General features: G+C 40.0%; 1 protein-coding gene across 1 annotated transcript in view; it reads right to left on the bottom strand.

Annotated features, from left to right (window-relative positions):
* Positions 1–17,316, bottom strand: part of LOC126092720 (uncharacterized) — a 271,027-nt gene that overhangs the window by 182,361 nt on the left and 71,350 nt on the right. The window contains exon 7 of the mRNA XM_049908444.1: positions 9,142–9,346. Within this exon, the coding sequence (XP_049764401.1) occupies positions 9,142–9,346 (205 nt within the window). The remainder of the gene's footprint in view (positions 1–9,141; positions 9,347–17,316) is intronic.

A 17,316-nucleotide genomic window follows, 5' to 3' on the forward strand; every position in this document is an offset into this window, starting at 1 on the left:
GACCAGCGTTCGTGCTGGATGTGCAGACCGCGTGAGACGACGCTTCATCCAGTCCCAAACATGCTCAATGGGGGACAGATCCGGAGATCTTGCTGGCCAGGATAGTTGACTTACACCTTCTAGAGCACGTTGGGTGGCACGGGATACATGCGGACGTGCATTGTCCTGTTGGAACAGCAAGTTCCCTTGCCGGTCTAGGAATGGTAGAACGATGGGTTCGATGACGGTTTGGATGTACCGTGCACTATTCAGTGTCTCCTCGACGATCACCAGTGGTGTACGGCCAGTGTAGGAGATCGCTCCCCACACCATGATGCCGGGTGTTGGCCCTGTGTGCCTCGGTCGTATGCAGTCCTGATTGTGGCGCTCACCTGCACGGCGCCAAACACGCATACAACCATCATTGGCACCAAGGCAGAAGCGACTCTCATCGCTGAAGACGACACGTCTCCATTCGTCCCTCCATTCACGCCTGTCGCGACACCACTGGAGGCGGGCTGCACGATGTTGGGGCGTGAGCGGAAGACGGCCTAACGGTGTGCGGGACCGTAGCCCAGCTTCATGGAGACGGTTGCGAATGGTCCTCGCCGATACCCCAGGAGCAACAGTGTCCCTAATTTGCTGGGAAGTGGCGGTGCGGTCCCCTACGGCACTGCGTAGGATCCTACGGTCTTGGCGTGCATCCGTGCGTCGCTGCGGTCCGGTCCCAGGTCGACGGGCACGTGCACCTTCCGCCGACCACTGGCGACAACATCGATGTACTGTGGAGACCTCACGCCCCACGTGTTGAGCAATTCGGCGGTACATCCACCCGGCCTCCCGCATGCCCGCTATACGCCCTCGCTCAAAGTCCGTCAACTGCACATACGGTTCACGTCCACGCTGTCGCGGCATGCTACCAGTGTTAAAGACTGCGATGGAGCTCCGTATGCCACGGCAAACTGGCTGACACTGACGGCGGCGGTGCACAAATGCTGCACAGCTAGCGCCATTCGACGGCCAACACCGCGGTTCCTGGTGTGTCCGCTGTGCCGTGCGTGTGATCATTGCTTGTACAGCCCTCTCGCAGTGTCCGGAGCAAGTATGGTGGGTCTGACACACCGGTGTCAATGTGTTCTTTTTTCCATTTCCAGGAGTGTATTTTCAACCCTGATGCCTCATCCAATTAAAGGATCAAGCCAACACTTCCCATTATTGTTTTGTGGTTCTGATCATGTTCTTTAGCAAACAGATTATACATTTCTACAGCAAAGTCCCAATGAGACAGGAATGGCATCATTCATGTAAAACATATTTTCATATTGTACATTGTAATTTTTATAATGTGATTCACACAATAATACTTTCCCCAAAACTACTTCTGATAGGACTATTTTCTATTAAAAAAAAGGTATCATATGTAAGTACATTTCCAACCAATGCTATCCACAAAAATCACAACTGAAACATTAGAAAATTAAGGAAATCAGTGTTAACTTGTTTAGTGAATAGTGTAAACTGTTTAGTCAAAACTAACTAAAATGGATTTTAAAACAGTATGAAAGGCAATGTCCTCAAGTAAATCAGCTACAGATTAGCACATGTTGGAAGTTCCCTGTGTCCTCAATAGAAAATGCAAAGAATGAAGCTTCAGATTCTTAAACAAAGAGCAAAAGTGAAAGTTAAATATGATTATTTAAGACTAGATAAGTACGTTGAGCCTTTTGCCTTTGTTGAAATAGGAATTTTTCCTGTGTATGAAATTATTGACAGTAATATTATTATTCTCTGCATTGTCAAGATATTTGAAAACACATGTAAGAAGACACTACAAAATTTGGAACATAAAGGATGTTTCTCAGTTCAGTTTGAGGGCTTGTAATGAGGATGGAGTAGGTATGATGTGAATGACAAAACATGTAAAATAAAATATTCCGCACATCCACATTTGCTGCATGAAAGAATTATTACAGTTTACTATGATTCAGATAATAACTATAGTTGTAAGCAACTAACTAATGTGGTAACAATGTAAAATATTAATCACTGTTGTAGTAATGGAACAAGATGTGCACAATGAATTAAGAAGAGACAGCACATGTACAGTATGAAAAGCAAATACTGTATGTTTTGGGGGTCACATAGCACTGGCCACTCAAGCATTAAAGCACAATTACTTGTTTCCAGCCGGATAAGAAATTAAATTAGATCCACCCAATAGATTAACTAATTAAGAAGTCTTACTTTACATGTTTACAATATCTCTTATTGTTCTTAATATATATTAATGATTTGTCACTCTATGTTCATGAAGATACACAGCTAGCTCTTTTTGCTGATGATGCAAATATCATTATCACACCCAACAAACCTGAGTTAGCCGAGAAAATTGTAAATAACATCTTTCAGAAAATTAAGTCGTTCTTTACAAATGGACTCTCACTAAATTTTGAGAAAACACAGTATATACAGTTCTGTACACTAAATGGCACAACACCATTGATAAATATAGACTTTGAACAAAAGTCTGTTGCTAAAGCAGAAAATTCAAAATTTCTGGGTGTGTGCATTGAATTGGAAGAAACACATTGATGATCTTCTGAAACATTTTAAGTTCAGCTTCTTAAGCTACTAGGGTTATTGCAAAATCTTGGTGACAAACATATCAGTAAATTAGCCTACTATGCCTATTTTCATTCACTGCACAGAAGCATCTAATCAGAATAATAGGCGCAGCCGTCCCAAGATCACCTTACAGACATGTATTTAAGAAACTAGGGATATTCACAGTATCTTCACAATACATGATTAATTATTAACAACCCATCTCAATTAAAAAACTAATAGCAAAGTGCATAGCTACAACAGTAGAGAAAGGATGGGCTTCACTAATCTGTGTTAAATTTGATTTTGGCACAGAAAAGGGTGAATTATTTTGCCACAGAAATCTTTGGTCACTTGCCAAATAGCATTAAAAGTCTGACAGAGAGCCAACCAGAATTTCAAAATAAACTAAACAATTTCTGAATGACGACTCCTTTTACTCAACAGATGAATTTTTAGATGTGAAGTAGCAACCAGAAAAAAATAAGAAGAGTAGGTAAGTCCAGTGCACAGCTTACTAAGGCCTTCTACACGTACCTATTTTACAATTCTTTAACTCAGATGAACTGCAAATTATGTTATCACAAAATACATACACTTAATCTCCTTATGTGACAATATTATCAAAAGGATAGAGTGTTACCCACCATACAGTGGAAATATTGAATAATGTCACAGACAGGCATGGTGAAAAGACTACTGAACATATAATCTTTTGGCCAGAAGGCCTTCTTCTAAAATAGCCAACATACGAGGGCTGCTCAAAATGTAAGGTGACTTTTCAAATTGTGTGGGCAACGTGCACATTTCCCAAACATATGTTCACAGTTTCAAGTGTAAAGCCTACTTCATCTGTTTATGACAAATAGAAAGGTTAGATGTGTTTTAGTGTGCTCGGCAATTTTCAGTTATTATAAAAAAAATGGAGCAAAGAATTTGCATCAAATTTTGTGTGAAAAATAGAATCAAGTGCTATAAAAAACTTGAAATATTGACAGTGGAATACAGTGAGTCTCCTCTAAGTAAAAAAAAAAGCTTACAAGTGGTACAAGCTCTTCCAAGATGGCAGAGATGCCAATAATGAACCTTGCTTTGGATGTCCCAGCACATCAGCAACAGGTGATAACGTCAAAACTGCGAAGAAAATTGTTTTGGAAAATCATCGAATTACTGTAAGAGAAGTTGCTGAGGATGTTGGCATATCAGTTGGCTCGTGTCATGTTTTGGGCATGAAATGTGTGTCAGCGAAGCTTGTTCCAAAGCCTCCCAATTTTGATAAGAAGAACTATCGCATGAGTGTCACTCAGGAGCTCTTGAATGACATCAATGATGATCCTGGTTTGCTCAAAAGGGTCATAACAAGTGACGAAACATGGGTTTACGGTTATGACATCGAAACCAAAGCCCAATCATCCCAATGTAAGCATCTTGGAGAGCCAAGACTGAAAAAAGCACGCCAAGTTTGATCAATTACCGATACGTAGTGCTTCATTTTGCCTCAATGTCATAAGGTCTATAAGGGGTATAACCTTGATGTTATGCACCGTTTGCAAGAAGCAATATGCAAAAAACGTCAGGAATTGTGGAAAAACAATTCATGGCTTTTGCATCATGACAATGCACCTGCTCAGTCACCATTGCTTGTGATTTGGCCAAAAACAACACGACAATCATGTCTCAGCCAACATTCACGAGATTTGGCCCCATGCAACTTTTTCCTGTTTCCAAAAATGAAGAGTCCTATGAAAGGATGAAGATTTTCAATGTCAGGATATATAAACTGCATCAATGGAAGTACTCAAGGCTGTACCAAAAAGTACAGAGAATTGGAAGAAGCATTGGCACAAGTGTATTGTATCTGAGGGGGATTACTTTGAAGCGGACAACGTGAATTCTGATAAATAAATAAATACTTTTTCATAAAAATATAAAGCCATCTTACTTTTCGAACATACCTCATGCACACACAGATTCACACAAACACAGCTCCCACACACATGACTACTGTCTCTGGCTGCTGAGACCAGTCTGGCTATGGATGCCAGAGACAGTGGTCATGTGCAAGTGACCTGTGTTGATGTGAAGGCTTTCTGGCCAAAAGCTCACATGTTTAGAAGTCTTTTCATTGTGCCTGTCTGTAGCTTAACATGTTCACTATACAGTGAGTAGCAATCTATCCTTTTCACAATATTGTCATTAATCCATCCTGGATTTCCCATTACATACTTGTTTAGAGTTTGAAGTACTGTTCTGCATCCTGACACACAGATCTTAAATATGTGACAACAAACATAATGCAAGAAACTGAGAATTTGTGTAAACGCCAACAAAAAAAGTAATTATGTATCTTCTTATCCACAACTTCTATAGGTCACCTGATAATCAAGTTTTAAAACTTAAGCACTTGTAATGGTCGCCTAGTCGTAGATATTGCTAATTGCTATAATCGCACTATTTCACTCCCATTTACGGAGCTTGTTAGCACTTGATGTTAGGTTGGCGCCATTAAAATGCATTGTGTTAATCACTGCTGCTTGCTGGATCGCTGCTGTATCTCGATGTTGATGCTGGCTCTAAATCTGGTTGTCTAGGGTTAAAAACATGAGGTCCCGTGTTTTTTATGTGCTTTTGATGATAAAGAACGAGCGAAACCAACAAATATGTAAACTTCAAATATTTATTACTCTGGTGGCCATCTTAATTCCACTGTCCACCAAAGACCATGACTCAACACAAAGTGGTATTTTCTTTACATGTTCTTTGCATTGTTTATCCACCTCAATCAATAACACACAAACACACTTTACCAAAGTGACATTCCGACTGCCCCCCGACCGTTCTTGCTGCTTGTATTTATAAAATTGTCAAAGAACTACTAAAAAGAGATATAGTTTACAAGTCACATGTACATCTGTTATCATAATTTGTGCAGAAAAGTTATTAATTTGCATCAAGTGACATAATTTAACATGTTATTAAAATGACAGACAGATTTGTTGACTTGACAGAATAATTCTTTGTTACAAAAAGGTCGTTTTTTAGAAGTTTGTCACTTGACTTCTCTAATTTGCATAAATAAGTAAATAACATGAATTATTAAGAATTACATTGGTTTTCGTCTAAAATAGGATTGCTTACGTGAATACTGAGTGAAAACGCTCCTAGTGAACAAATAGGTTTCACTGGGTGATTTTTATTTAAGGAGATCCAAAATACCTAAGTTGGCCACTATTTTTCGTACTTCATATTAATTATTTAAGATGACATTTGCTGTATCAGTGATCAAGTGATATAATCTTTTGTGTGGGTCAGTTACTCAGTATAATTTAATGGGTTGACTGTTTATGGAGACATGTTATGCAATCATTGTTAACATACACAATAACTTTTCTATAATCATAAATACTCATTAAACTGGTTGAATTTGGAGGGTATCGCATACTTCGGTACAGTAAAGCCTTTAATATGTTCCGTTACACACTTCTATTAGTACAATTAGTGCAACAATGTTTAACATAAATACACCACCACTTTTCCAGTAATTAAGTAACTGTTGTTCTTGGGTAATTACTGCTATAATAATGCAAATATTAAGCAAGCAATAGCAGATAAAACAGCAAGTACTTAGTGTAACTGGTGAAGCAGCAGCTTATTTCACAATAAAAGCATTCTTGTTAATTTTATTGTGCTTATTTTAGCCCATTTAAGCACATAAACAATCTAGTAGTTCAGTGACAGTTAACTGCTAATGTTGTTGTTGTTGTTGTGGTCTTCAGTCCTGAGACTGGTTTGATGCAGCTCTCCATGCTACTCTATCCTGTGCAAGCTTCTTCATCTCCAAGTACCTACTGCAACCTACATCCTTCTGAATCTGCTTAGTGTATTCATCTCTTGGTCTCCCCCTACGATTTTTACCCTCCACGCTGCCCTCCAATATTAAATTGGTGATCCCTTGATGCCTCAGAACATGTCCTACCAACCGATCCCTTCTTCTGGTCAAGTTGTGCCACAAACTTCTCTTCTCCCCAATCCTATTCAATACTTCCTCATTAGTTATGTGATCTACCCATCTAATCTTCAGCATTCTTCTGTAGCACCACATTTCGAAAGCTTCTATTCTCTTCTTGTCCAAACTATTTACCGTCCATGTTTCACTTCCATACATGGCTACACTCCATACAAATACTTTCAGAAATGACTTCCCGACACTTAAATCTATACTCGATGTTAACAAATTTCTCTTCTTCAGAAACGCTTTTTTTGCCATTGCCAGTCTACATTTTATATCCTCTCTACTTCGACCATCATCAGTTATTTTGCTCCCCAAATAGCAAAACTCCTTTACTACTTTAAGTGCCTCATTTGCTAATCTAATTCCCTCAGCATCACCCGTCTTAATTCGACTACATTCCATTATCCTCGTTTTGCTTTTGTTGATGTTCATCTTATATCCTCCTTTCAAGACACTGTCCATTCCGTTCAACTGCTCTTCCAGGTCCTTTGCTGTCTCTGACAGAATTACAATGTCATCGGCAAACCTCAAGGTTTTTATTTCTTCTCCATGGATTTTAATACCTACTCCAAATTTTTCTTTTGTTTCCTTTACTGCTTGCTCAATATACAGATTGAATAACATCGGGGAGAGGCTACAACCCTGTCTCACTCCCTTCCCAACCACTGCTTCCCTTTCATGTCCCTCGACTCTTATAACTGCCATCTGGTTTCTGTACAAATTGTAAATAGCCTTTCGCTCCCTGTATTTTACCCCTGCCACCTTTAGAATTTGAAAGAGAGTATTCCAATCAACATTGTCAAAAGCTTTCTCTAAGTCTACAAATGCTAGAAACGTAGGTTTGCCTTTCCTTAATCTTTCTTCTAAGATAAGTCGTAAGGTCAGTATTGCCTCATGTGTTCCAGTATTTCTACGGAATCCAAACTGATCTTCCTCGAGGTCGGCTTCTACTAGTTTTTCCATTCGTCTGTAAAGAATTCGTGTTAGTATTTTGCAGCTGTGGCTTATTAAACTGATTGTTCGGTAATTTTCTCATCTGTCAACACCTGCTTTCTTTGGGATTGGAATTATTATATTCTTCTTGAAGTCTGAGGGTATTTCGCCTGTTTCATACATCTTGCTCACCAGATGGTAGAGTTTTGTCATGACTGGCTCTCCCAAGGCCGTCAGTAGTTCCAATGGAATGTTGTCTACTCCGGGGGCCTTGTTTCGACTCAGGTCTTTCAGTGCTCTGTCAAACTCTTCACGCAGTATTGTATCTCCCATTTCATCTTAATCTACACCCTCTTCCATTTCCATAGTATTGTCCTCAAGTACATCGCCCTTGTATAGACCCTCTATATACTCCTTCCACCTTTCTGCTATCCCTTCTTTGCTTAGAACTTGGTTTCCATCTGAGCTCTTGATGTTCATACAAGTGGTTCTCTTATCTCCAAAGGTCTCTTTAATTTTCCTGTAGGCAGTATCTATCTTACCCCTTGTGAGATAAGCCTCTACATCCTTACATTTGTCCTATAGCCATCCCTGCTGAGCCATTTTGCACTTCCTGTCGATCTCATTTTTGAGACGTTTGTATTCCTTTTTGCCTGCTTCATTAACTGCATTTTTATATTTTCTCCTTTCATCAATTAAATTCAATATTTCTTCTGTTACCCAAGGATTTCTAAGAGCCCTGGTCTTTTTACCTACTTGATCCTCTGCTGCCTTCACTACTTCATCTCTCAAAGCTACCCATTCTTCCTCTACTGTATTTCTTTCCCCCATTCCTGTCAATTGTTCCCTTATGCTCTCCCTAAAACTCTGAACAACCTCTGGTTCTTTCAGTTTATCCAGGTCCCATCTCCTTAAATTCCCACCTTTTTGCAGTTTCTTCAGTTTTAATCTACAGGTCATAACCAATAGATTGTGGTCAGAGTCCACATCTGCCCCTGGAAATGTCTTACAATTTAAAACCTGGTTCCTAAATCTCTGTCTTACCATTATATAATCTATCTGATACCTTTTAGTATCTCCAGGGTTCTTCCATGTATACAACCTTCTATCATGATTCTTAAACCAAGTGTTAGCTATTATTAAGTTGTGCTCTGTGCAAAATTCTACCAGGCGGCTCCCTCTTTCATTTCTTAGCTAATATACTGTACAAAATTATTTTCCGATAGCTTTTTCTCTTTGTTCATATGTAAATTGAATCATTCCACACTGCTTGGGGTTCACAACCATGGTGAGACTCAGTTCTTTACTAGATCATGGCCATGGCATACCCAAACATATTCCCACATTTTTCAATCAATATCTTCCGCAGATAGATTCATTATATGTTACCAAGAGTAAAATTGGTCTGCTTATAAACATGTACCTGCTTCTAAAATTACTGTAGTTTGGGCAAGCTCTGATTACCAGAGTTAACAATTATAATTCCTGTAATACCAAAATTATATTATCAACAGGTATTTTCTTTTCAAGCAGTAGAGAATGTTTTATTTTAAATAGGCAATACTACTCCTATGTGGGTAGTATGTATAAATGAGTACAAAAGAACATCTCACCGAGGAAGCTCCTTAGGACTCCATCGTCCACCAATACATGTGGCTCCAGGTGGCCCATCTCCAAGAACATAGCCACGTTCACATTCATAAATGATCTGCTTATTGTTGGTGACCTTGCGTACATATGGGCGGTAATCATACACTCCCATGTTCCCAACCAACATGACTCTGCCATTTTCAATGTACCCAGGAAATGGGCAGTACACTGGTGATAAAATAACTTTTCATTAATATGAATATAAATTTATTGAAGAAATACATGTTTATCACAATGTTAACATAATAGAAACAAAACTAATAATTGTTTCACTAAAAACAACAACAAAAAAGAATCACAACAATGACAGAAGTAGACACTACATTTTTTTCATGTAAATATAACAACAAAAATTTAAAAAGGGAACAGTTCACATTAGCCATATGTGTGTTAAAGAACATTAAATGAGCAAAAGAAATGGAAAAATAAAACAATAATGTTATACTAATGTGTAAAATGTAAGAAAAAGATGAGAGACTTTCAGCATCAATAACTTTAAGTTTTTCTTTAAGAATAACTCAATAACTTACTCCTTCCTTTTTTGACTTGTAAGACAACCTCCTTCTAATTGAGAGTCACTATCACGTGTCTGCGTTTATAAAAGAACCAATAAACATCAATAGTTGCCATCCCTCCCATATCAAATAATTTCTTCGTTACTGCATTGTGTATATAATCAACATAACTCTTCTGACCTTGTAGCCTCTGCAAATCGGGTTAGCCACTTCCATACTCGATAAACCTCCTCATATACGTCAATCATTCCTCCTACACAGCAATAATATCCTGCTTCACAGTGATTCTAGTCTCTCTATCAGAGACACAATTTCAAAATGTAGCCCACCTTGTATTAAATTCTCAACACTTCATTCTGAGTTATTTATATATCAGGTTACATGTCAGCTGTTCATTAGATGTAACAATCATAAATCCCTAGGACACAACTGAAATCATTTTAAAAATCTGTGGATCTCTAACATAATCTTCCCACATTCTTCTTAGTCCTACCTACTCTACAAGAAATGCTCCATCACTGTGAGAGCAACTTGAGAGACCACAATTCTTGTACACAAGTTCATGATTAATCACTCTCTCACTTTGGAATAAGCATTGGGTCACAGATTTTCATAGAGGATGAACAGGAACAGTGGCAGTGTAAAGCCTTTACTATGCACAAGAGCATGTACAGTAATGAACTTTCATAATATACCGTATTTACTCGAATCTAAGCCGCACTCGAATCTGAGCCGCACCTGAAAAATGAGACCCGAAATCCAGGAAAAAAAAAATTTCCCGAATCTAAGCCGCACCTGAAATCTGAGACTCGAAATTCAAGGCCGCACCTCCAAATCGAAACAAAGTTGGTCCATTGTAATATGAGACACAATTTAGGTCGAATGAATGACGATACAGCTACAGTTTGGTTGGAGTCGTAAGCTTAGCAGTTAAGCTATTGCTATGCGTCAGGCGCTCCGTCCGTATTTATACGGATACCCTTCCTTTTTCAGGTGCTTCGTCTGGTTTGAATCGGTTGCTTTTTTTTCTTTGATCTGATAAGTGCCGTTCTCTTTGTTATAGGTGTTTACGTCACTCTAAGCTGAAAATGCATTATTGTACTGTGTCATGCATTGTTTGATGCATTCTGATAATGAGTGTTTATGACCTGTCACCGCTCGCGGCATGGCTTGCTTTTGTGCGCACTACCGCCGCTTACAATAAAAAAAGAGAGGAATTGTCTCACTAGCGAAACAATGGCAAGAGACTGGTATTTGTTGTTGCTTACACTGCTGCTTTCTTTGATAATGATCAACAAGAACCAAATAATAGACTGCGTATGATAGATGTGCTGAACGAGAGTTTAGCTAAAATTTTTCTCCGTTTGAAAATCTTTGGAGACGCCTCTTGTGTACATTACATTCTGCACAGAAATTAGAGTCATCTTAGATTTAAAAATCTAATCAATTGCCGTGCTTCAGTTCTGATTGTATCACTATTAGGCATAAGAATAATACGAATATAAACATGGCATGATATGTATATTCTTCCGCGTTTGCTGCTGTTTCACACTAGGTTCGTAGGTTATTAGGCAGACAGGATTTAAATGAGATAGCAGCAAACACGAAAAAATACATGGCAAAATGTTTATATTCGCATTATTCTTATGGTGAAGAGAATACTGCATGTGATTCACAATTCTTAAAAGTTCCTATTAGCAACCATCTCTTCTCACAGGTAGGAAAAAATTCAGAACGTAGAATTGGCCATATTGACAAACATCGCAAATAGTCTTGCCAGTCAGATTTTCGTAGTACACTGAAATGCTGCTACATTCAAAGATGAACAATACGGATTTTGTATTTACTTCGTTGGATAATGTATGAAAATGCAGTGGTCGAAACTAGGGGCGGCAAAAAAAGCTCGTTTTCCACCTTTTTTTTAAATTTATTTACTGACGCAGAGGTTTTGGCGCCAGTATTTATCTTTGTGCCTGCAAAGCATGCCTGTGTAGCGCTACATATATTCAATGGCGGAAGTTATTTGTGGTGGCACCTACCAACATTTTTAAGAACTTCCGCTTACTTTGCACTCGATTCTAAGCCGCAGGCGGTTTTTTGGATTACAAAAACCGGAAAAAAAGTGCGGCTTAGATTCGAGTAAATACGGTACTTTGACTGGGTGGTGGAGCTCACCTTCAGCCCAGATCTTGACCTTACATAGTCAATTCTGTATCACCTAATCTATACACCTCTCTGTCACTTTTCTAAAATATGTGGGAGCTCATTTGTAAAGCCTGTGTAAGCAAGAGATATGTGTGTTATAAAAAGATGTACTTTTGGTGCACAGGTAGTTCTTAAATAAACCTTCCTGAGATTAAAATCGTATGCCAGATTTCACTACCTCCAGCCACACCACTGATAAATCCTACACCAAAGGCAGAGTAACAAGCAAGTGAAACAACCAACATAGCTTATTAATTGACATACCATGATGAGAAAAATCATGATTACCTGCTTACTAGTGTTTTGGTCCACCTTTTGAATACTATACAGCAACAATTCTCCATGGCATACATTTAAGAAGTCTTTGATACGTTCCCAGAGGTACGTGGCAAAACAGATGTCTATGCATAGGTCATGTAATTCTCATAAATTATGGGTCAGTGATTTGTTGTCACGTAGCTGGAATGCAATAGCATCACAGATTCTATTGTGTTCAGACCAGGTAAATATGGTGACCACAGTATCAATAATATTCCACTATTATGTTCCTCTAGCCACCAAAGTATGATTCCAGCCTTGTGATAAGGACAGTTATCCTGCTGGGAAACACCATTACTGTCAGGGAAGACATCAAGCACACCAGGATGGACATGGTCCACAATTCTGTTCACACAGTAAGCAGCTGTCATGCTGCCTATGCTTACTACCACAGATCTCATGGAAGCCCAAGGGAATACCTTCCATAAAACGAAACAGCACACATCAATCTGTCTCAGTGGGCATTTTTCGAGAAGCCATTTGCCTGGATGACAGCTTGTGAGAGAAGAAACAGATTCATCTGACTAAGTGGCTCATTTCAACTGATCCACAGTCCAGTTTGATGATCCCATGCCACTACAGTCATCACTGACATAGGCAATGGGTCAACATGAGAACATGTAGGGGTTGTCCGTTGCAGTGCCCCTTGTTAAGCAGTGGTGACTGGTCTGCTTCGAAACATCGTTGCTTCCACCTGCATTGTACTCTGTTGTCAAATGTGGCACAGATAGCTGCCTATCCTGCTTTACATTGCAGGCAACCCTCCGAATCTTGTGATGAAGTATGGACATCCAGCATCTTGTCATCTACTCATAGTTTCACCGAATTTCAACCATTTTATACACATACTGACAACAGTACCATGCCAACAGCCAATGCCCTTTGCCATTTCTGAGACGCTCCATCATCCACCAATACATGTGAGACCAGGTGGCTCATCACTGAGAACAGAACCATGCTCACATTCAGTCATTAGGTGGGCATTGGTCTTATTGTTTCAGCTCATCAGCATAAGTGTTTAATGTGTGATTTCTTACATGGGAAAGACAACCACCATATCATATCATCTGAATGCATGAATGGACACAAAAGAGCAGTGCCATGCAACTTGGATACATCCAATGCACAGCTGCTGAGCAGCAGGGATTCCCAAACTTTTCCTCTGATGGAACAGTCTGAGAATCCTGATATTTTGACGAAACATCTTGTTTATTTTGAAGGTTAATAAATGGTTGAAAAATGAGAAAAACTGGTTTTATTCGTGGAATATGTCAATTTTACACCATAACTAATAACACAGACATCATAATAAAATTTTAAAAAGTAAAAAGTATTGTCAAAACATCAAAAAGAAACTGTCATGTTATTAATAGTTTCTCAAGGAGCACTTATTCAATTCCTGAGGACCAACAGCGTTCTGCAGAACACAGTATGGGAAACCATTGTCTACAGTATTCCTCCAAGTTTCAGTGATGGTACCTCGTGCTCCAATATAATACACTTTCACCCCAACTCCTCTTGGACTTTGACCCCTCTTGTTTTTTCCCATGTCACTGAATTTACTTCTTATTTCTGTTTATTTTCATTTTCTCCTTCAAACTAAATATTTTCTCTTTTTTTCCCACTCCCTTTTTCTCTGCCCTCCTGATTTTTGATTTCATTATCCTTTCCACTTTCTAATTCTCCTTCACCTTTAGTCTGTCTGCACATCCCATTCTGGAGCTTTATCCTTGAACTACGAATTGAAGCTGACCTCCTAATCACTCAGATATCTTCCCCTTCTTCTTTGCCTTCCTCATCTACACAACAGGTTGGTCCCTCCTCATTCACACAAAGGTGCGTCCCTCTCAATGTAGGGCCTGAAGTGATACAGTGATTCACTTGGCCCTGAATAATGTGTCTGAACACAAGCTTTGACATTGTCTGACAACTCCCTGGTTGAAATTCTGAGAACTGTGTGTCCATTTGAAATATCACAAGCAGCACAAAAAAATTTTTTAGAAGACTTTGAAAATTGCCATGTGGCCCAGGGTGACAGCAATATAGTGCAGTGACTGACCATCAAAGACTTTCCAGTGGTAAACAAGTTCCCTTCAGGAGTGGCCACCTGGCCACATTCTCTGCAACCCTGAGCTAATTCCAGGGGGCATTCAAGACAATAAAATTGGTTTCCAAGTTGCTCGGACTGTTTTTCATTGCATCTCAGATAGGAATCTCCACATTATAAGGACAAGTGCTTAAATATTTATGTGAAGGTCATATTGCACAAGTACATTGTGGCATGGTGGCCACAAGACATTGGCCCTAGCTGATTCAAATCAATAACATTTCAGGCAGTGAGCATGTTTGCCCAGTGTGCAAAGTTTTGTAACATGTAATAGTGCAAAAACATCCAGTGACTTTTATTTTCAGTATTGGCACATCGGTCTCAGTCAAAAACGAGTCTATCTTCTGTAGTGTGGGCACTCCCTCACTCAGCAAAGTGTAATTGAACTTGTGGGTGTATGGCCACCATGAGATGTCACTCTTCAGTCAGATGCAAGTGATGGTCACTTACAATCAGTAATCTCAAATGTTGCCATTTTTGGTTGCAGCATATCCTTTGGTAGAGAACATTTTTGGTCTTGACACATTTTCCACATTTGAAGTTTCATTACTTCATTTACTCCACTGCATGTTAGTATCCTGCACTGCAATTGACACACTTTGTACACAATTCCTCCACTGTTTTAACCTAGTTTGGGGAAGGCAGTTGACTTTCAACCCTACATTGTCTTAAAGCCTACACCAAGTCCAAGATTTTGTAAATCTCATCTACCTCCATTGGTTATTCAGGATAATGTTATGATTTAACCAGACAGATGACAACAACAACATGTATTTCTCCATTTCCTACATTGGGCTTTGCCATTAGTGCTTGTTACGAAGCCTGGACACACTCTTTGGTTATTAATAATACTCAAGCAGAGAGCGATACTTATTCCTTGCTTTGTCCAAAAGAAATTTTTCCTTCACTCGTGTGGACAAACTTATTCATGTTATATCCTACGTGAATAGATAGTGGTTATTCAGAATAAGTCTGTGCATAAATCCATCAAGGATATTTAAGTATTTCTAGAAAAGTGAATTATATGTGCAATTTATTCCCCATGCAGCCTCCATTGCCCATCTGTTAATTCTTCCTTGTAAAAATGAAGTACATTATGCATAACTGTATTTGCCACTTTGTGGACCTAATGCAAAACCGCCAGAACATACAACACATTATCTTCATTGGTGTCCGCCCCAATAGCTGAGTGGTCAGCATGATGGATTGCCATCCTACGGGCCCGGGTTCGATTCTTGGCTGGGTCGGGGATTTTCTCTGCTCCGAGACTGGGTGTTGTGCTGTCTTCATCATCATTTCATCCCCATCCGGCACACAGGTCACCCAACGTGGCGTCGAATGGAATAAGACCTGCACCAAGACAGCCGGACCTGCCCCGCAAGGGGCCTCCCAGCCAATGATGCCAAATGCTCATTTCCATTTCCATCTTCATTGGTGGATTCTCTAACAAATTTTCAATACTCCATTCACTATCACACTTCGGCTCATCACTTTAATGCTGATAAACATTCCTGCCTGCCAGGATATACTGATCCTAAATATAACCACCAGAGGACTGTTTGTTTTCAATCAGATGGCCAATTGGAGCAACCATTAGATAATTCACCTCTCAATTTCCAGGGGGCATTACAACAGCATATAGGTGTGACCCACTGCTTCCACAGGCCCTGTAATGTGTCTGATCAAATTGGTCTGCCCAGTCCTCAGATGCAAAACTATATGGCCGCCATTATTTTCTTATAACAGCACCAATTTCAAGTTTGGCAGGATATGGTGCTCTTTATGGGAGATGACAAATGGTGCCCTGTGGGAGTAATGTCAAGTGCTCTAACTTCTGCATCAATACCACTGTGGTATTTTCAAGCTGAAGCAACTGGCACACCATTTCAGCTACTGGCCTCGATGGACGACAGTTTAACGTGAGTGGTTGACAGTGCACCATTTGCCAGGCATATCGGCTGCGCTCAAACCAGCTGTTCTCTCCGTGGCCAGTGCCACTGCACCAGTGCCCAGTGGCGAAGCATCAGTGCTCACGTCAGTCATTCTCTGATTTCATGGAACTTTTCTTAGGGTCCACGTGATTAATCATGGACTCCTTCTCTCACTATCTGTATGTCATCCACCTCCAGCAGACAACAGGAGCCACATGGAACCCTTGCAGTGGATCTTTGCAGTAGAGGGTGCACTCAGCACACTGCTGATAATAATGAGCCCCAATTAAAATTACCAATTTCAAAAGATTTTGTACCTGCAATGGAATTAAACATCTTACCAAATCTTACCAAATTCCCTTTCCCTTTCCACCCAGCTTCAAACGGACTGGTGGAATGGTTTGCATGCAGCTTCAAAGGCCAATTGTTAGAAACCTTAGCATCTGCTAATCTGGCTTCAATTCTAAACTGCTTCCTAGCTTCTTACAGGTCCACATCTATCAATGATTGGAGCTGCCTTCACAGCACACTTCTGGATCTCGTTTCTACAACCAGAACATGAAGCAGACATTCATGCTACTCCATGTGGGTGCCTTGGTATGGGTGTGCACATCTGAGTAGAATCCAAGGTGTATTTAGGGATCTGTAGCAGGACAGCAGGGGCTCCAGGTAGTTTTAGTGGCTGTAACTGTAGCATATTATGCCAACACTACAACCAACTCCAGTGGTGGCACTCTGGTAAGTGGTATCCCCCATCAGGGAGACCACCACTGGTTTCACACCATACAGCTCTCTACTCTGTCACACGAGATGGCCACCTGGTCCTCCTTCCTGCGAGCTGAGGAGTGCACACATCTGCACTGAACTGACTTCACCGATGATCAACTCTCCAGTTCCATCATGCCCTGCAGGATGCCTCCACTCCCAGAAATCTCCAGGCCTATGCAAGAAGCTCCAGATCCAGCACCATTGTCAATGGCAGCTCCAGGCATATCCCACAAGCTTTGTATCATGACATTGCCCAGCTACCACCCACTTCCACCATGATGTCCTGCAGCCCTC

The sequence above is a fragment of the Schistocerca cancellata genome, chromosome 7, assembly GCF_023864275.1.
Source record: "Schistocerca cancellata isolate TAMUIC-IGC-003103 chromosome 7, iqSchCanc2.1, whole genome shotgun sequence".
In the NCBI taxonomy this organism is placed as follows: domain Eukaryota; kingdom Metazoa; phylum Arthropoda; class Insecta; order Orthoptera; family Acrididae; genus Schistocerca; species Schistocerca cancellata.